Source organism: Cyrtonyx montezumae, unplaced genomic scaffold, assembly GCF_038088225.1.
Source record: "Cyrtonyx montezumae isolate F1298 unplaced genomic scaffold, pur_monq_1.0 scaffold_15, whole genome shotgun sequence".
In the NCBI taxonomy this organism is placed as follows: Eukaryota; Metazoa; Chordata; class Aves; order Galliformes; family Odontophoridae; genus Cyrtonyx; species Cyrtonyx montezumae.
In genome coordinates, this window is record NW_027071881.1 from 3,823,714 (window position 1) to 3,842,168 (window position 18,455).

The 18,455-nt window shown below is 45.6% G+C and overlaps 1 protein-coding gene across 1 annotated transcript in view; it reads left to right on the forward strand.

Annotated features, from left to right (window-relative positions):
* Positions 1-18,455, forward strand: part of CAMKK1 (calcium/calmodulin dependent protein kinase kinase 1) — an 83,005-nt gene that overhangs the window by 44,829 nt on the left and 19,721 nt on the right. Inside the window, exons 3-9 of the mRNA XM_065731751.1 lie at positions 2,214-2,261; positions 3,332-3,385; positions 10,352-10,403; positions 10,972-11,105; positions 11,665-11,701; positions 14,149-14,170; positions 15,237-15,325. Coding sequence (XP_065587823.1) covers positions 2,214-2,261; positions 3,332-3,385; positions 10,352-10,403; positions 10,972-11,105; positions 11,665-11,701; positions 14,149-14,170; positions 15,237-15,325 — 436 coding nt within the window. The remainder of the gene's footprint in view (positions 1-2,213; positions 2,262-3,331; positions 3,386-10,351; positions 10,404-10,971; positions 11,106-11,664; positions 11,702-14,148; positions 14,171-15,236; positions 15,326-18,455) is intronic.

The window sequence follows — 18,455 nt, forward strand, 5'->3', positions numbered from 1 at the left end:
GCTGTAACATCTGCCTGTTCTTTCAAGTGCACTGAAGACATCTGGCACCCCTTTTGCTGTGCTGCTGCTGTAGGTTGCAGTATTTTGAGGCTTGTGGGAAGTCTAATCCACTTATCTGCATGTTCGGTGTCAGCCTTGCTCACAGAGTGCCTAGTGCAGAGGGTAGAAGTGGGTTGCTAGCATGCTTTTTAGTGCTTGGCAGTCCCAGGGAGAGAGCTGGTACTGAAATGCAGACAGAAATGCTGTCTGGAGAAGCACGTTCTGTCTAAGACTCAGCACATTTCATCTGCATTAGTTGGAAACTCTCTGCTTACTTCACTCAGTGGAGTTTAGGACTGTGCTGTCCCCTGCAATGCAGTTAAATGCTGTTTGTTAAGTCAGGATTGAGGTGGGAAAAAAAACAAAACAAAAAGCAAAAACCTACAACACTGCAGCATCCCCAGAATCCCGTCCTGAATAAATGTTTGCAAAATAGTGAGCTGAGAGCAGTCAGCATTGCTGCTGAACACTGCAGATTAATGCTGCACTCACCCTGGGGATAGGGACATGTCAGTGCTTTGGTGGGGACAAGAGATGATGCCTCTGCACCCCACGTGACCAGGTCCTTAGTGCTGAAAGATCCTGGTGCCCTGAGCTGTCGCACACTGTGCTGGTGTGTGAACTTCGTGCTGTCATGGGACGTGTGCAGGATAGGCTTAAGAAAATACTGACACATGGGCTCCAGCAGGATGGAATTTCACCTTTATTTCTCAAGAAGCGCTGCCAGCACTCTGTGTTATTGTTTTTTGTGTGTGTGTTTGGTTTGTGGGTTTTTTTCTGAGACTGACAAACATAGGTTCATAGATACATTAGGTTGGAAAGGACCTATAAAGATCATCTAGTCCAACCATCCTCCTAACACCATCCCTACCCACTCAACTACTAAATCCAATCCCTTAGCACGTCATCTAAATGCTTCTTGAACAGTGCTAGGGACGGTGCCTCACCCACCTCCCTAGGCAGGCCATCCCAGTGCCTGACCACTCTTTCAGAGAACATTTTTTTCCTCAAATCTAATCTAAATCTTCCCCGGCACAACTTGTGGCCATTCCCTCTCATCCTGTCGTTATTTATCAGGGAGAAGAGGCCCACCCCCTCCTCACCACAACCCCCCTTCAGGAAGTGGTAGAGTGCAATAAGGTCTTCTCTGAGCCTCCTCTTCTCCAGACTAAACCATCCCAGCTCCCTCAGCCGCTCCTCATAAGACTTGTGCTCCAGACCCCTCCCCAGTTTTGTTGCCCTTCTCTGAACACGCTCCAGGGCCTCAATGTCCTTCTTGTAGTGAGGGGCCCAAAACTGAACACAGTACTCGAGGTGCGGCCGTACCAGAGCTGAGTACAGGGGGATGATCACCTCCCTGCTCCTGCTGGCTACACTATTTCTAATACAGGCCAGGATGCTTACAAGAATCCTTTAATGCTATACATAATTCCCTTCCTCAACATCTCATCCTTTCAGTACAAGCTGCTGAAAGGGCAGCCTGACCTTCAGACTCAGTTCCCAAGGAAGCTGGGAGGGGGTTACAGCAGCCCACTGGCTCTGGATGTTAAGCTTTTGTTGTCAGTGTGCATGTCAGAGTTTTGTTCTTTTACTCACAGGACACAACACAGGAGATTGGTTCTGTATTTTCTGCTCAAAGAGCGATCCATGAGTTAGCTGGGACTTCCACTAGGTGCAGCCACAGCTTTCACAGACAGCCCACAGAGCATGGACACCTCTGCCAGGCTGATGCCAGGGATGGTGTCACTCCTGCAGCTCCCCTGGGGCTGACGTGGGGGCCTGGATGGTAGTCTGTGGGAGCTGTACGTCCCCTGTGGAGTTGGGTTTGGTGTTTGTCCTTGGAGTGTTGGACATTGTAGTCTGATGCAGTCAGTAAGTGTAAAGGGTCAGGTGCTGTTGGCAGGCTCATCAGGCTTAGCCTGGAGCAGTGCTGGTGCTTTGGAGGTGAATTTGCTATAGGAGCCAATGCAGCAGAGTTGGAACTCAGCTCATAATTACTTTGTTATGAGCTGTCTTTAGTAAATACATAAATAAAATTAGTGTTTACAGTGCAACTTATAATGGTTTAAATAAGATTTAGTCTTTGGCTGTTCAACACTCGGCCTCTGCTTGATGCTGGATCAAACAATTTCCTTTTACCAATACTCTAATTATGTTTTCCTTTCAATCCACAGGACTGTGTGCAATTAAACCAGTACAAGTTGCAGAGTGAAATAGGCAAGGTATGTTCCTGGAGCTGGTGTTCCTCATAAGAGGCCTGCATACACACACATAAAGTGTAGGTGAAAAGACTATGCTAACCTGGGAGGCCTTACTGGCCAAGACTTCTTGAAACTTGTGTTTGGTTTAATTTGCTTTTTGCTTATTTTCTTTTTTGCCTTATTAGTTTGAGTAGGTTTTGTTCAAGGTCAAAGTGGAATGACTTCCTCTGAGATCTAAATTTGTTTTCCTTCCCTCTGAAGGTGGTTAAGTTGGCTTCTTTCCAAGATATTTGCTTGCCAAATGTAACGCTAAATCACTTTAATGCGTAAATACAACCCATCAGGGGAAGAAAACAAAAACAAAAAGACTGGGGCAGGTGTTTGGTCCATGCCAGCAATAGCTTAAGTTTTCATTTCTATGAATGAGTTGCTAGTCTAATTGTAGTCCATATTTCACTGCTGCAGAATGATTCAAAAGAGATTCCTCAAAGTTATTTAGAGGTCTGGGCTGTTGAGCAGTTCAGACACCTGCATGTTTGGACATCTGCCATCACCGCAGATGGATCCACAAACAATTATGCTTTCTGGAAGCTGTATCTACTTTGGCAGTGGGTGGTTGCAGCTGAATGCATATCATTCTGCAGAGACTTTCACCGGAAGTTTTATTAGCCCAAACTCTTCTCCAAAGCAAGAGCGGAGTTTGGCTTCAGGCTGTTTCTGGAGCTGTGGAAATAGCAACAATCCAGCAAGATGTTGGATTGAAGTTCATTCACTCTGAAGAAATGGAGGGGTTTCTGGCTGAAAATGGTTTTGCTCAGAAGTGCAGAAAGTTGTCCATGAAAAGCATATAAACTTGTACAAAAAAGTCTGCTTAAGTTATTCTCTCCCTTCGCCAGCTGAGGCACAATAGCTTGATTTTGGGGCAGGAGGCAATGGACTAACACACAGCTCTACCAGTCAGTGTTAATCCTCAGCACATACCTCATGGCTCCTACAGTGACCAAACGTACAGGGCTACGTACTACCAGCCCGGAGCAGCAAGGAGACAAAGCAAAGCTACTGAACTGACTGCAATTTGGTTTTATTTTCAGGGTTCCTATGGTGTTGTGAAGCTGGCCTACAACAAGGATGATGACAAGTATTATGTAAGTGTCTCTCTCCTTCGCTCCTCACTGCCACCACTGCTTCTCATTCCCTTTTGCACCCATGAGAGCTACGTCTCCCTTGCCTTGCTGCTTTTAACATATGCATTTCTGATTTGAGTGGCATTCAAGGACTCCAACACCCCTGCTGGGCACTGAGCAATATGCAGTTGTCTGTGCACCTGCTCATGCACCACTGTGTTGCAGTGAGAGGGAATTGGATGGGCTGCATTATGTAACAGACAGGGGCCTTGCAGGCAGGAAGCGTATCAGTGATTTGTCCTGACACTGTCTAGCTGTGAAGCAGGTCACCCGAAATGAGAGGTATGTGTGGGTGCTGGAAGATCAGCCTGCAATGAGCATGCATATTTCTTTAAAGGAAACAGGAGGGTTTATCAGAAAGACGCTGAATGGTGTGGCTCTGCTGGGTAGTGCGTGCTCTGGTGCTTCTTACCTCCTTGCAGAATGACTCACCATAAACTAAACAGGGATGCAGGTGTAGGATGCAGTGCAGAGGGTGCAAGCCTTGGCTTTTAAATGCTTCACTGAGCTGAGGTCAGAGTTAGAGGGTTTGGGATTCGGAAAGGCTGCTTATACTGAAGGCTTCTTGTCTGTCACTCTCTTTTCAGAAGCAGGCAAATCCTAAATATTCAAGCTGGGATTCCTGTAAAACCTACTTGTGAAAAATATGTTAATTTTGTTTGGGCTGAGAGCAGGAGCTGGGCAGCTGGCAAAAGGAAAACTGCCTTGTTGTGTGTGGATGTGCCTGAAGGCTTGTGGAAAGCAGCTTGCTTTGAGCAGTTTCTGTTGAATGACAGGGCAGGTGTGTACTGGGAAAGGCCCAGTGTTGCAGTGCTGTGAAACCCAAACCCAGCTGCCTTCCAAGCAGCCTTGTCAGTCTGGCCCAGCAGTGCAGCTGCTGACGGTGCCTGTGCAAGCATGTGTCAGTCTTGCTTTCCCTGATGCAATGATGCAGCCTTGTGTGATTGTGACTAGAGCCATCGGATTGCTTTGACAGACTGGTGTGCTGCTGCTTCTCCCTGAGTGCAGTGCTGTTGGTGCAGTGCAGAGGGGAATAGGAATGTTCTATGGAAATGTAAAATGTATTCACTCCTTTGGCAATGAGAGAGTGACTGCAGTCAGCCCAGCTAGTTTTTTCTCCCTGGTTCTTGGATTTACAAGTGACATACAAGATTAGAGAGATTGTGTGGGAGTTGCATGCCTGTTAAGATCCTTAGTCCTTCCTCCCTACCAGAGAGTATGAAACTATAGAAATACCTTGAAGGATGGAAGGGATGAGACAAAAATCTGGAAGAGGTGCCCTGAAGCTGGCCAGCAGAGGAGCTGCAATTCTTTCCATCCCTTGTGCTTTGCAAGCTGACTCACCCACCGCACTGGAGCAGTTTCTGTTTCTGTTGGCTCCCTTTTTCTGCTGCTCTCTGAATGCTCCCCCGGCGTCCTGGAGCAACATAGTTAGCTCTGCCGAGAACAGCAGTGCCAGCTGTGGCTCCCCTGATCTGTCTGTCTCATCAGCCTACAGAAGTGCCAGGGCCAATGGCATGAAGTAAGGAGTGCACCACATCATGTTTACTTTGCTCTGAGCGTATTTTTTCAGTTGGTGGTGGAAATCCTGATGCTGTGCTTTGGCTGCTCAGAGCAGTCACAGCAGTTGTCACACTGCAGCAGGGAAGAGGTTGGTATAAGTTGGTGTTTTGGCTGTAGATGAGCACCGTGGATGTAGATTTAACTGGACAAATCAAAGTCAAAAGTGAAAGCCTGTGTCCAGGTTAGCCTGCTGTGTGTTAGTTAATCCCCGCTTAATCTCCAGTTCTTTTCCTGATCTAGGCAAATGCTTTAAAGCTACTGTAACCTGAGAGTGGCTCTGATGTCAGGACACCTCTGATTCAGCATCACTAGCCTAAGAGAGACAGGGTGCACAAACCCAGCATTGCAGGGATGCACTCTTCAGCTCTCCTTTGTTGTGGGGTGTTAACACAGGGGCTGAAACAGAAAAGGGACTGCGGGGCTGAAGCTGAGCCTGGGAGATGAGATGCAGTAGTGGCAGAGATGGAATCAGAGCAAAAGCATCAGGACTGTCACCTGCATTTTGTTGTTGTGAATGTAAGCATATGGGAGGGGAAAGGGCAGGTGTCTATGCTGCTGACCTGCAGAAAGAAAGGCTGCAATGCTGTTGCCTGTGTTTCGCATCCTTGCTAATATTTTGCCTGGGGTAGTGGAAGCTTTTTCTTTCCCCCATGCTTCCAAATGGCCGTGCATACGTTTACCACAGCAAAAGATTTTTTTAAAGCTTTAGAGAAACAACAGCAAATTGCAGAATTAGCTAATGGTTGCTCAGCTCCCCACGCCTCCCAGTGTGTCTAACCACTGTGCTGCTTCCAGCACTGAGATAGCTCCGTGCAGCTCTGTTTATCACTCCTGTCTGAGTCTGTGTTACAGCAACACACCCTGACCCACTGGGTATGGATAACTAATGCAAATGTATGTTAGCAGCAATTACTAGAAGCAATTGTGATTCTGACAGTCGGGGAGAGCCTTTTCTGTGTACATTCTCACAGATTTGTCTCTGGAGGGTTGTTTTTGTGTTAGTGGTATAATGCAGTAACAGATATTGGGTAGAAGTCATGCTTTGGTTGGCATTTAGTGAGCATCCCCAGTAGCTGATTCACACGTACAGTGCTTCAGCTTTAGCTTGAGACCAAAGTGGTGCTGCATGCTTTATTTTCTTTGAGTTGGTGTGCTGCAATAAAAAGAAGTAAATCTTGAAGCAGAAAAATTTGTTATAGAGTATAATTCAGAGCACGACACCTCTGTTTCTTGCTGAAGCACAGGGCCTTTTGCAAGATCTTCTCGTAAGTGCAAATATCAGGAGTTGAATCTAGCTCCCGACAAAGTGAATGGAAATATTGCTTTTGCTTGAATGAATTTTGGGCATGACCTAGAATTAGGAAAACTCTTACAGAAAAAAAGCTGATCACATCTGGGAAAAATGTAGAGTTGTGTTTATTTTGTGGATTGTTCTTCCTTCCATTAAAGATGAGCAAGTGCTTCCAAGAGCTTTTATCCTTTGTTGGTGCAGCGCTGTGAAGGGATGTGAAATTGTGCTTCGTTACATCAGTGGATGCAGGGAACATCTCAGCCTGGGGAAACTGAACTTCTAGTGCCAAGCATGTGTCTGGTGCTCCCTCCAGGGAACAGACCCGTTTGGCTGCAGAGCTGGGGACTGAAGGCTGCCCCTGCTGCTCACAATCCTGGCTGCTGTACTACGTGGAGCTCCTAAAGCAATGTTTGAAAGGATCTGTCAGGGAACTCTTTACAGCTGGGAAGCTTTCAGTGTCACAATTTGCAGGAGATGCTTTGACAGTGAGTGGGGCTAAAAGGCAAAAAAAGCCAAGCTCTGTGAAAGAGCAGCAAATAAAAAGCAAAGGGAAATGTGTCCAGGTGGAGATCTAATTTGGAGTCATTGTGCTGATGGAATTTGATTCTGTGATGCTTCAGGTCATGTCTCCTTCCTGTTTTCAATCTTTAAATCAGCTCACAGAGAAAAGTGGTTATGATGGGCATTTGTTATGCTAGTTCTGGACAAAAGCAATAGCGTTGTAGGTTGTCAGTGAGTTGCTTATTTATTTATTTATTTATTTATAAATCTGGTTTCCTAAGAAACAAGATTTGTGCGGTCAGGCTGTCTATCTGTATATACCTAGCAATCTTCGTATCAAGGGCTGTTTGCTACCAAGTTTCCTGGTAGGGAGAAGTCTCTTCTGAGTTTATGAGCACAGAGTGAGGAAGAGATGCTCACCAGCAAGTTGTGAATGCTATGAGGAGCTGAATCACCCAGGGTAAAAGTGGGAGCAGGATTTTGGGATGTGGCAGCTAAGCCTGTCTGGTATTGGCTTTTCTTTAGCCTCACAGCATTCCTCTCTCCTGGCAGAGCTTCTTAGCCACTTTCTCTCATGGGTGTCACTGTCAGAGAAGACAGGTGGAAGGCTGGGAATGAGCTCTGATCCTCTCAGCACTCCCGTGGGGTGCTGGGTGATGCACTAGCAAGGGATTTAGGTGGTTAGTAGTGAGGCTTTGAGCCATTTCCCTTTCCCTTGGGAGCTGTGGGTCTGGACTGTGTGTAGTTTTCTGCTCTTGCATGGATTTATGTCCTTTTCAATGCAAGTCCTCCTGTTCCCAAATAAAATTATATCTTGGGTGTTGTGAGAATATCACAAGGTACAGGTGATAGGTTCCCTTGGCTCAGTCTGCTTTGTCACTGTTTGGTCCCCAAGATAATGGACATTTTCCAGTTGTCATTAGCACAAGCAGGATGTTGAGTTTGAAGTCTCACTGCAGTGTCCCAAGCATCTCTCCTCTTGCATAAATCTGAGATCTCCTCCCTCGATGTCCTCATGAAACCACTTCCCTGTGACTTCAAGCTGCAGGGTTACTAGGTGGAGAGCAGGTAACTTAAATAACACATGGACATCAAAGAGAAGTGCAGGATTCCTACTGCCTCTGAAAAAAATGTCATGGCTTGTGTCCATGTGTGACTAGTTGGAAGGTGGGCTCAAGGGTGTGCGTGGGGGAAACGCGCTAGGACCTCCTCTTTTCCTGAGGAAGCTGAAGCAATGCTTAGCAGCACAAAGGGAGAATCTCTTGGCTTGGCTCTGAGCTGATTATCAAAAAAAAGCATTATCTGGGTAATTAGCTCTGCCTGCAAATAGAAATGCCTTTGGCGCTTTTATGTGAGCCTGGAAGGAGCGATTTGCTGGAGCAGCTCTGTGTTGCTCCCGTTATGTGCAGCTACAGTTCAGCAAGGAAGCCCCATGCTGTAATTACAGGGCAGCCTCACTGCCATGTGTTTGCATCTCTGCTCTTGCAGTACTTAAACAGCTCTGACCTTCTGCGTGATAAAGTCTCATCCCACATTGTATTTGAAAGTTCAGCAGAACAGGTCCTCCCTTCTGATCCAGCCCTACTTAAATGGTAGCGGGAGCCACAGCTTTGAGGTGGTGTAGATGATTCCTGACAGCAGAGGTGGTTTGTAGTCAGCTTATATATGATACAATAACTCCCACTTGTTTCCCTGTGGCCCTTCACAGTATCCTTCAAGAGAGGTTGTGTGACTTCAGAAGCTCTTGATGTCAGCGTATCTTTTCCATTATTGCCTCTCTCTGTCCCTTACTGCTTTCATCTGACCCTCCCCAAAGCTGGCCTCAGCTGGGACTGGGCTGATGGGGGCATGTTGTGGCCATAGTTCAGTCCCTTGAGCTGTGATGCAGCTTGGGAGTTTTATGCAGCAAATTATATCTTCTGTTTCTTCTTTCTCTACAGCTAATTGCGAGAAGGTGGAGGTCTCAGGGTGGGACTGGGGCAAGGGGAGCCTTCTGCTCCCAGTCTGGTGCTGTTGAAAGATAAATAAATATACAGAGCCCTGTGGTTGTTTTTTTGTTTGTTTGTTTTTTGTCTTTTTTTTTTTTCTTAACAACTTGCCTAGTGGAGAGATAAAAGTAAGGGATGTAAGAAGTCCTCTGTGCTTGGTCCTGGCCATCCTTGGAGGTGGTATTGCATGTCTTGGATCCCCTTTCAATAGACTGAATCATTTGGCTGCCTGTAGGGGACACAGCACTGTGCTAAATGAAAGATAAGTCCTTTGGAGCCTGTCTCTCAATGCTGTCATTTCCAACAGTTGGCTCAGGAACTGTCAGGCAAGATTGAGAACCTCATTGAGCTGAGCCAGGTTCTCTTCTCAGTTACACGAGTGTAAATCCAAAGGATTTCACTGGATCAGTATCAAAAATAACAACCCTTTCAGTGAGCTGTGAACCTGGCTGCAGTGTGGGTGAGGACCTGGGGCATGCAGCAGCATTGCTGCCAGCAAAAACAGCTTGAGGAGGAGCTTGCCAAAACGGTTTTGGTGATCTGTTCCTGGTGCATGCATTAATAACAGGCAGTGTGCAGAGCCTGCCATCATGTAGTAATACAGAATTTCTTGGCATTTGACTGTCTTCTGCAGGAGTCTTTTGCTAATTGTATTTCACAGGGGTCACTCTGGTGTGAATTACAGATTTGTATGTTGAGTTAATAAGAGTAACTACCCGTCCTAGGGGAAGGAGTAAGTAACTGTCCCATCTCTTGGTAGTTGAGACTATCTTTCTAAGCAACTTTTACCAAGAACTAGTTTTGCACGAAATATTTATCTGCTGGGCCACTCGGTATTGTGGCTCTTGGAAAGATTATGAACTTGCAGATCAGGTGGAGGTACAGAGACTGTTTATTAAATTCATACTGTCTTTTTTCATGATGTTAATACCAATTGGATGGCAGAAAAAATTACACTGATTGCATTGCATGCTTCCACTTCTTAGGTTTGTGCTGGTGCCACCTCACTGGGAGGTGAGAGGGAAACTGCTGGAAAGGTGCACAGAACTGGCTGCAGCATTGATGAGGCAGCAGGGACAAGTTCCCATGAAATATCTCACTAATGGCCTTGGGTATGGTGGTAGATCACACCAAATATCCTACCTGTTGCTTTACCAGTATGGAAGGGACTTTATAGTGCAAAAATGATCCATGAGAATGCATAAGGCATCCTTCAGCAAGGCAGAGCTGTCTAGGTGTATGATGAAGGATGTTAGTAGTATAGCTTTGACACTCCAGCTCTTGCTTCCTAGACCCTCTGGCAAAGCAAAAAGGACTGTGGAGCAACCTGGACACTTCTCTGACTTGCAGCACAGCCATAGTGTCATCCAAAAACAAGTTACATAAATGTTTGCTTGAGGAACCCACCTCTTCCCTTAAGTTCTGACCTTAAATGCCAAAGTTGGACTAATTTTCCTATATCCTATTTGAAATGAATCAAAACCAGTTATTTTTTCCATGGGATGCCAGCATACTCCATCATCAGAGCAGTGAGCACTTGAGTCCTTGCTTGGTTTTTAACACTGCTTTTTCATTTTCCTTCAGGCTATGAAAGTCCTCTCCAAAAAGAAGCTCTTGAAGCAGTATGGATTTCCACGTGGGTATCTCACATTCTGAGATCTGCTTGTTGTCCTCAGCCAGACAAATCTCTCAATAGAAGCACTGCCTGGAAGGAGTGCAGAATTTTGCCTTGTTTGAAGGCTTCCCAAGTAGTTGGAGGGCTGGTTAAAACACAGTGGGTAGTGAAAGACCAAACACAGAGAAATTCAAAGCAGTTGATAATTAGGTTTCTGGCTTTGATTTTCTGAATCTTTGAAGTACCGGCTCTTCCCTGTTCATCATCTATGAAGCCTAATGAAGTTGGGCTGGAAGTTAGGTAGGGTTAGACCCCCTTCCTCCCTGGGGCTCTTCTGCCCATTTTGATTAGCACTTCGTCCCAAAGATGGGGTCACGGGATCTGACAGACAGACCAGGCTGGAAAGTCAGTTGGAGAAAGCCTAGATGTGGAAATCACTGCTCAAGGTGGAGCCTGTAATGCTTTGGGATCGTAGTAAGGTGATGAGATTTTCCAGAGTAGCTGAAGATACTCTGCAGAGGTAACAGTGGCTGCTCACTTCTGCATGCTGAAAGCTGAGTTCTTCCTCACTGTGTTATTGTGATTGCAGGTCGACCTCCTCCTAGAGGGTCAAAAACATCCTCCGGAGAGCAGTCAAAAACAATGGCACCACTGGACAGAGTCTATCAGGAAATAGCCATATTAAAGAAACTGGACCACATCAATATAGTTAAACTGATAGAGGTGAGCTACTTCTCCACCCTAAGCTACCCTGAAACAAATCTGGTTGTATTGTGACAAGAGGACATTTCTTCAACTGCTCTTATTTCAGCTGAAATTGCTTTAAAACAATTGTTCAAAAACATAGGTTGGTTATCTTGAATAAGATCACACCAGTTGTGTGTGACAGACTGACACACTTATCCTGGACTTTGGCCTAGTGCCCAAGTGAGGGCAGCTGGTAGAAACAGCAGCAAGCTTTGACCTGTGAACCTTGTGCATAGACAAGCACGGGAAGGTGGACAAATGCAAGGCTTCATTGCCATTTTCAGGTATCAGGTCATGATAAACAGTGCCTCTTTATTGGTAAGCAGTTTCTACAAATATGGGGAGGAGTAGGAAAATGTGTCCTGTGTCCTTAAACACCACCACCAGTCCCCTCAGGAATCTCTAAATATCAACATAACTCTTTATTAATGCTTTGCAGCTTAGCATAGTGCGTAAGGAACAGTGAAATGCTATTTGATTAAAAATGACACCCTGCTATTTTTCTTTCTCCTCTCATTACCATTTTCAACTATAGGTCCTTGATGATCCTGCAGAAGACAACTTGTACATGGGTATGTGAGTCGTTATATGCTAACAAAACTGTTTGGGCTTTAGACTTAGTGATGCAAGTAACTTGTACCAGGACCTAAGAGGAAGCTTGTACTAACTTCAGCAGTTAGTTTTCCTGAAAAGGCAGCCCTCCTTTTGTTTAGGGTAAGGCAGCTTTGTGTCTCAGTAGAGCTGCACCCATGTCCTTAACCATAAAGACACTAAAAAGATGTGAGACAGCTGCTCTGCCCTCTTCCTTATATATTTTCCAGCAGGTTCCAGTACCAGAGCCAGGAGAAAGGAAGAGTGCAGGAGGGTTTCTTGTACTCAGTATGATATCATCTCTCTAGGTTCCCTTAGACTGTGGACAGTGGTAGTAATCAAGAAAGTAATCTCAAGGTGTTCCTTGTGACCGCAACAGACACATTTACCTCTTTGGTGGTTGTCAGGACCTCTTAAGATAGGACTGCTGTCTTTGGCCACTTAGCCCAGCCCCTAGCTTTTGCGTCCAGACCGGGAGGTTGTAGTGCATTTATGCAAAGGGTGGGAAATTTTTGTCCATTTTTTCTTACATCTAGGAAGTGCTCTGTTTTGAGTCAAACCCAGAGGGACAGGAAAAGCACCAGGGTGCCAGATCCTTGGAGACAAGGACATCTGATGGTGTTACATCTCTGCTCTGTAGTGTTTCCTGCTGAGACAGGCCTAAAGGCTTCTTCTCAAAAAAATAATTATGGGATGCTTTGAAGCTGCCTGTGCAAGGAGTCTGTGCCTAGCAAATGAAGCTATTTGCCTCTGAAAGGCCACTCTTCCCTGTCAGCTGGAGCCTTGTTGGCGTTCTGGCAGCATCCCAAAGTTGGCAGCCATGGCAGATGCATAGTGAGGAAGGCGACCAAGGCCATTGTTTTAAGGCCTGAATTCCTGTGGATGTAGAGAAGGGGAGAGATGAGGGAGCAGGTTTTTTCATTGCATGAAAATAAATGCATGAGGCAGTTCTAAAAGATGCAGAAAATAAAAAAATAATAATAATCAGTGCTGAAAATGGCAGCAAGTGGAGAATGTCTTGATCTCATTGGCACTGCAAAACACAATTAGAGGAAGAGAAGACTGCTCGTAGCTAATTATTGCTAATAGTAACTGTGAGTTACTCACTTACTATGAGAACCCAGCTGCAAGTTCAGTGAGAAAAAAAGAGGATTGAGAGTGCTGATGGAAATCAGAGCAACCTGAAATGATACAAGGTGGCTGAATAATGAAATGCTACCAAAAGCTGCAGCTTCTTCAACTTGGAGAGAAAGATTAGCTGACGCAGCCTGGCTTGTGTTTGTAACTGCAGCTGATCGATGTCACAGCTGTAAGCAAAGCTGCTGTGTGCTTTGGAGAGGGCAAGTCTGCTAGGATTTCTTCAGAGGTGCAAGAAATTCCTTAGTAATTCATGAGGAAAGAGCTCTCCTACCAGATAACAGCAGATTGTTCTGACAGCAGTTCTGGTTGTGCCCTGCACATCTGGTGCCAAGACCTCCAGTGGGAGTGTGCTGCACTCTTTGAGATGCAGACATGGCCCTGGAGTGGTGCTGAGCATTTTAGACTTTTGTAGAGCAGAAGCTGAGTGACATTAAGTATCCACTTTAGTTTGCAGAAGGGATTGGACACAGGCCTCCAATTGGCTCCAGAGGTATTGTTCCCATCACCACTGCTGTTTTGTTCCCTGTGGTTTTGTAGCCTGGCTTTTCGGAAGTTGCACGTGTCAGGGGACGCAGAGGAGCATTCCCATTCAAAAGATCAAAGGGGCACAAGCACCAGGCTGGAGCTAGGAGACATCAAATGTCTATCTTGTTTTCCTGCAAGTTGCTTCATATCCTAGCATTGCTACCAAACTGTATTTCATAAAACCTCAGTAATTGCCACCAAAGGACCAGAAAAGCATCCAAGGCAAGCTGCCATTTAACCCCCTAACCAGACACACAAACTCTCATACTCTTCATACCTTAACTCAGGCCAATAAATTCTCTACAATTGCACCCACCAGGGAGCATTTACCTCTCTGATAGTGCTATAGCTGTGCTGCTGATTCTTGCAGCAGAAATAGAGCAGTGTGTTCTTAGAGCACTTAATTCAGTATCAGTGATTTGGCAGAAATATCACCAAACACCCTCCCTGGAGGTACTGAATGAGACAGGCCTCAAATCAACAAGGACTGACACTGGGATCACCAGGAGTGTGGATGGTAAATTAGCACCCACTGCCTTTCTGCTTGAAACTGGCAGCAGGTGGTGATACTTGTCTTTGCTGAAGAGATAAATATTTTCACTTATCATCCCTTGATGTTCTTGTCACGTGGGAACAAAGAAAGGTGAAGAAGATAAATTGATTTTGTAGGTATAGGAAGGAATGCATTGTTACAGGTGTTACAAACTGAATAAGCCTGGTTCTCTCTTCTGTCTCATTCATGGCTTGATTTCCTTCCTTGCAGTGTTTGACCTCCTGAGAAAAGGGTAAGTAGCCCTCCTGGGATCCCTTGCTGAAATTTTCAGTATTCATTGTTAGTTTCCCAGGTGAAATTGAAGTTTTGATGTGCACAGTGGAGCAAAACACCCTCTACAGACAAACACAGAGGAGACAAGCCAGCTGTAGTTACCTTCATACTGTCACAGCTTGGGGCAGTTAATTGGATCATAATGGGCTCAGAGGAAATGTGTCTTGGTGTCAGGTTTTGATCCTGATACTGAACTTGGTGCCATTTCCCCATTAGATGCCTGGAAGATAAAGTATTTATAGGGAATATTATGCTGGGGTAGGATATTCCCTAATATCATAGCTTTCTCTGACACAAGAATATGAAATAACATCAATGCTTACTTGCCACACGCGGCTTTACTTTGCCCTCGGTATGAATATATTGTGGGAGGCGATTTTGTTGGCACATTTCCATGGCAGGAGCAGAGATGTGGTGGTGGGTGCCTCCTCACTACTTTTTGCTACACCTGGTCTGGATTTGCAGCTCTGCAGAGTTGCAGTAATGTTGGGAGAGCTGAGCCCAGGGTGGGGGAGATTCCCAAAGGGCTTATTTCTCTCTTTAGCCCTTTGAACAAACCTCTTGCAGACTGCCAGCACCAGCAGGCTGCTGGTGGGAGGCTCCCAGTCTCCCTGGTGACCAGGCTGATGACTATCTTGTAGGTGGGTGGGGGAAGCTCCTGCAGTCAGCTGAGGCCAGGGCCAGGAAATGTGCTGCTTGACTGAGCACAGCCTGCCTGCCTCTAGCGGGAGGCAATTAGACTCCATTAATTGCTCTGTCAGTCCTGCTGCTCACATTATTCTCCCTGGTTTCAGCAACAGAAAAATGTTTATAAAGAGGGAGAGAAAGCAGTGGCCGAAAAATGCAAATGGGAGCAAAGGGGAAGAGAGAAATGCCCCAGGATCAGCCTGTGCTCAGATGGAGGCTTGGTTCTGGACCTTCTAGGATCCTCAGGGATGCAGAATAATTTCAGAAATGTAAAACCTCAGTAATGAGTGTTGCTGCAGTTTTGCCAAGAACTCAGTTACTCTCCTTCTTCCTTACAGGGCTGTCATGGAGGTACCAAGTGATGAGCCATTCAGCGAGGATCAGGCCCGGCTCTACTTCCGGGACATTGTGCTGGGTATTGAGTACTGTGAGTACCACTAAAACTGATGGCAGTTTGCAATGCATGTCAGCTTCCTGTTTGGCTGGAGAGAAGCCTCTCGACATCAGTAGGCTGTCAGCTTACCCAGCAAGATCCTCTCTAATTGCATGTGACAGGGTTTGCAGTTGGTGGTCCTGCTCAACTCCGGTTTACCCTGGTTGCATAACAGATGCTGGAAGCAGCATTCTGTGGAAGGGACGTTAGGAAAACAGTGGCTTGCTTTTTCCTCTCCTATCTTTTTGGAGAGAGTCTTTGAAAGCAGTGGCAAAGCTAGGAAAGAGACTTTTGTAGTGACATAAACTGAGTCAGTAGCTTCAACTAGAGCAAAGTGCTGTCTTCGTCTTTGCAAAGCAAGAACTGGCCACGGGGAGAGCAGCCTCTGAAAATAGCTAGTGCAGAAAAGCTGGTCATTTAGGGATGCAGATACAAACCTATACCACCCAGGAGGTCGTGGGTCAGAGAGCCTGGTGCTTTGATGTGGTGTAGCACTGCTAGCTGGCCTTACTCCTGTGCTGTGTCTGAACATATGATGCTGTACATTCCCACTCCTCCTGAGTTTTAGTACCAGCATTGTTCCCAGGTCAGAATGCACAACTTGGATCTTCTGTTGGTCACCAATACTAGCCTAAGATTGCCTCTCCCTTTTCTAACAGAAGGTCCTTGCCTTTCTTCTCTCTGTTGCTCTTTACACTGAATCTCTTCGTGCCCATGGTGCTGCCAGGGACCCATGTTGTACGATATCATCCGAGAAGTGTAACCATAAGTTGTCTGGTCTACGGTAACTGCTTATGTACCGGGAGGTTGTCAGGTGCTGGTGAGCAGCATTTGGCTTTTTGTTTGATTCTGCTGTCCTTGTAGATGGCCTTCCACAGTGGTTAATGATCTCATCATTGACTGGTATCTCTGAACACTGGTGTGCTAAAGAATCGGCCGTGGTTCTGTAAGAGGAGAAAGAGTCAATAGAGCTTGTTCAGAGGGAATTTATGCCTCACAGATCTGATGGTGTTCCGGAGGAGTCAACAAAAATGTGGATATGGTGATCCTTTTGGTACCGCATGCTTGGATTGCCAAGCTGCCATTGGTTTGGTTTGTTAACAGAAGCTCATAAAAAAGCATTTTTGTTGGCTAACTTCTTGTATATTAATAACTGTACGATCAGGAACACGGCTTTTACAGTGGAGAAAGGTCACTAGTGCAGTTAAACAGGAGTCCATAATGTGGTCTAGGTTGTTCGTTATATTCCTAAATGCCCAGGAATAGACTACAATGCAATATGAGAGGTTGGTGATGAAAAGTGGTTGTTCAAGAATAGTCATCATTAGAACTGACTGGTAGGGAGATGGCGTGATAGTGAGCGATGGTATGGTAAAAGGGCAGATAAAAATCCTTGTTGCCAAATACAGATAATGTATGAGGGGGAGAAACAGCACTAAAAATATACACGTCATGATGGGCTCTAAATGAGCTGTGCTCACTCAGTTGTCATTCTGGATAGTTTTCTTGAAAATTCCATTGCCTAGAGATAGTCAACAAGTTAATGGGGTTTAGTGGATTACTGGGAATGAAAGAAATAATAAAGCAGAACGTAACGTTATGCAATGGCTTGGATCTGTAAGAACTCTTAGATACCAGGGAGGACTACCTCAAATCCTGTATACAGTTCTGCACTGCCTGTGTCAGAAACCGCTCTTTAGAGCTGAGAAAACCTGAAAAGGGTGATCAGAATGATCCTGTACAGAGGGATGAGACTAAAGCTCTTCAGTTTCAAAGATTATCATGGGATACGACAGAGACTTATAAACTCCTGTGTGTCAGAGAAGAGGTGAACAAAAGAAGGAACTGAGGGTTAGCAAACAAAATAATCAGGTAGCAAGTTTTAAAAAGGAATTACTATTTCAGGTGGTAGGTGATTAACTGTGACATTTGTTACTGAAAGAGATGGAAAGAACCTGAACTTAATGGACTCAGAAAGGCCTAGACAAATCCGTAGAGGAAAGGTGTATCAAGGGCTGTTATATGTGAGAATGCAAGCAGTTTGTCATTGGGAATGTGTGTACTTCCATGTTTTGCATCTGTCTGCCAAACGCTTTCCTCCAAGCTGTTGACTCTGATAAAAGATGGACTCCTGGAGTAGGAGGGCCCCTGACACATCCTTTGCTCTCCTCCAGCAGCTTATCTTATGTGGTCTTTGAAGTTATTGCTGCACTCGCATGACAACAGAGGTAACTGTTGTGCCCAGTCCTGTGAGGTTGATCTAAGCTTGAGATCTCTCAGGCGTGGCAACTTTTAAAAATCCTGGCTTATTTTGGCAGTATGGGCACATAGTTTCAGTGACAAATCTGAAGGCAGAGCAGCCAGCAGGGAGGGGCAAACACATTTCATCAAATGGTTGTCAGCCCTGGCCAGAGAGCAGTGTGCAAAGGTCAGATATTTGCAAGACAGAGAGCTATGCCACATCCCTGCATCATTTGAGGTGAGATTTTTCCCGGCTCTTACAACCTTGGAAAGAAAATGTTTCTCTCAGAAATGGGAAGGAGTTGTTTCAGATGTAGTTTCAGAGGTCTAACGGGTAGCTGTCAAACATGAAAGGAGCATTTCATGCTGCTGTAATCCCTCGAGCCTCATCTGCCTCTTCATTCAGTTTCAATTGGCCTCTGCAAGCTCAGCACTTCTGAGAAGTCAGGGTGAGCCCCTCACTTTCTGCAGGCTTTTGTTGGAGGTACATAACCAGGTTTCAAACAGAGAAGAGTTCTGGCAGAGAGCAGGTTTCTGATGAACATGGATGGCCCTTGCCAAGGCAGAGGAATGTGTTTTGCAGTTCCGTGGTCCATCTTCACTGAAATACACCACCACCTCCTTTTGTTTATCTAACATCAATGGGAAAGTAGCAGCTGATGGGTGGAAATGAAGTCAGTTTGCTCTTTTGTGGCAGTCCAGAGAATTGTGTGCTGAAAGCTATCAAGAAGCAGTCAGTTGAAGGGTAGATGGGAATGGGAAGCTTAAGGCTGTTTTTCAGTAGAGTTTGAAGAGCAAGGACTGCAGCTTTTTATATTCTCATCAGTATTCACAGTATAGCAGAACCTGTATGCCTCAGCTGGGAGATGCAGGCTGTGCTGTG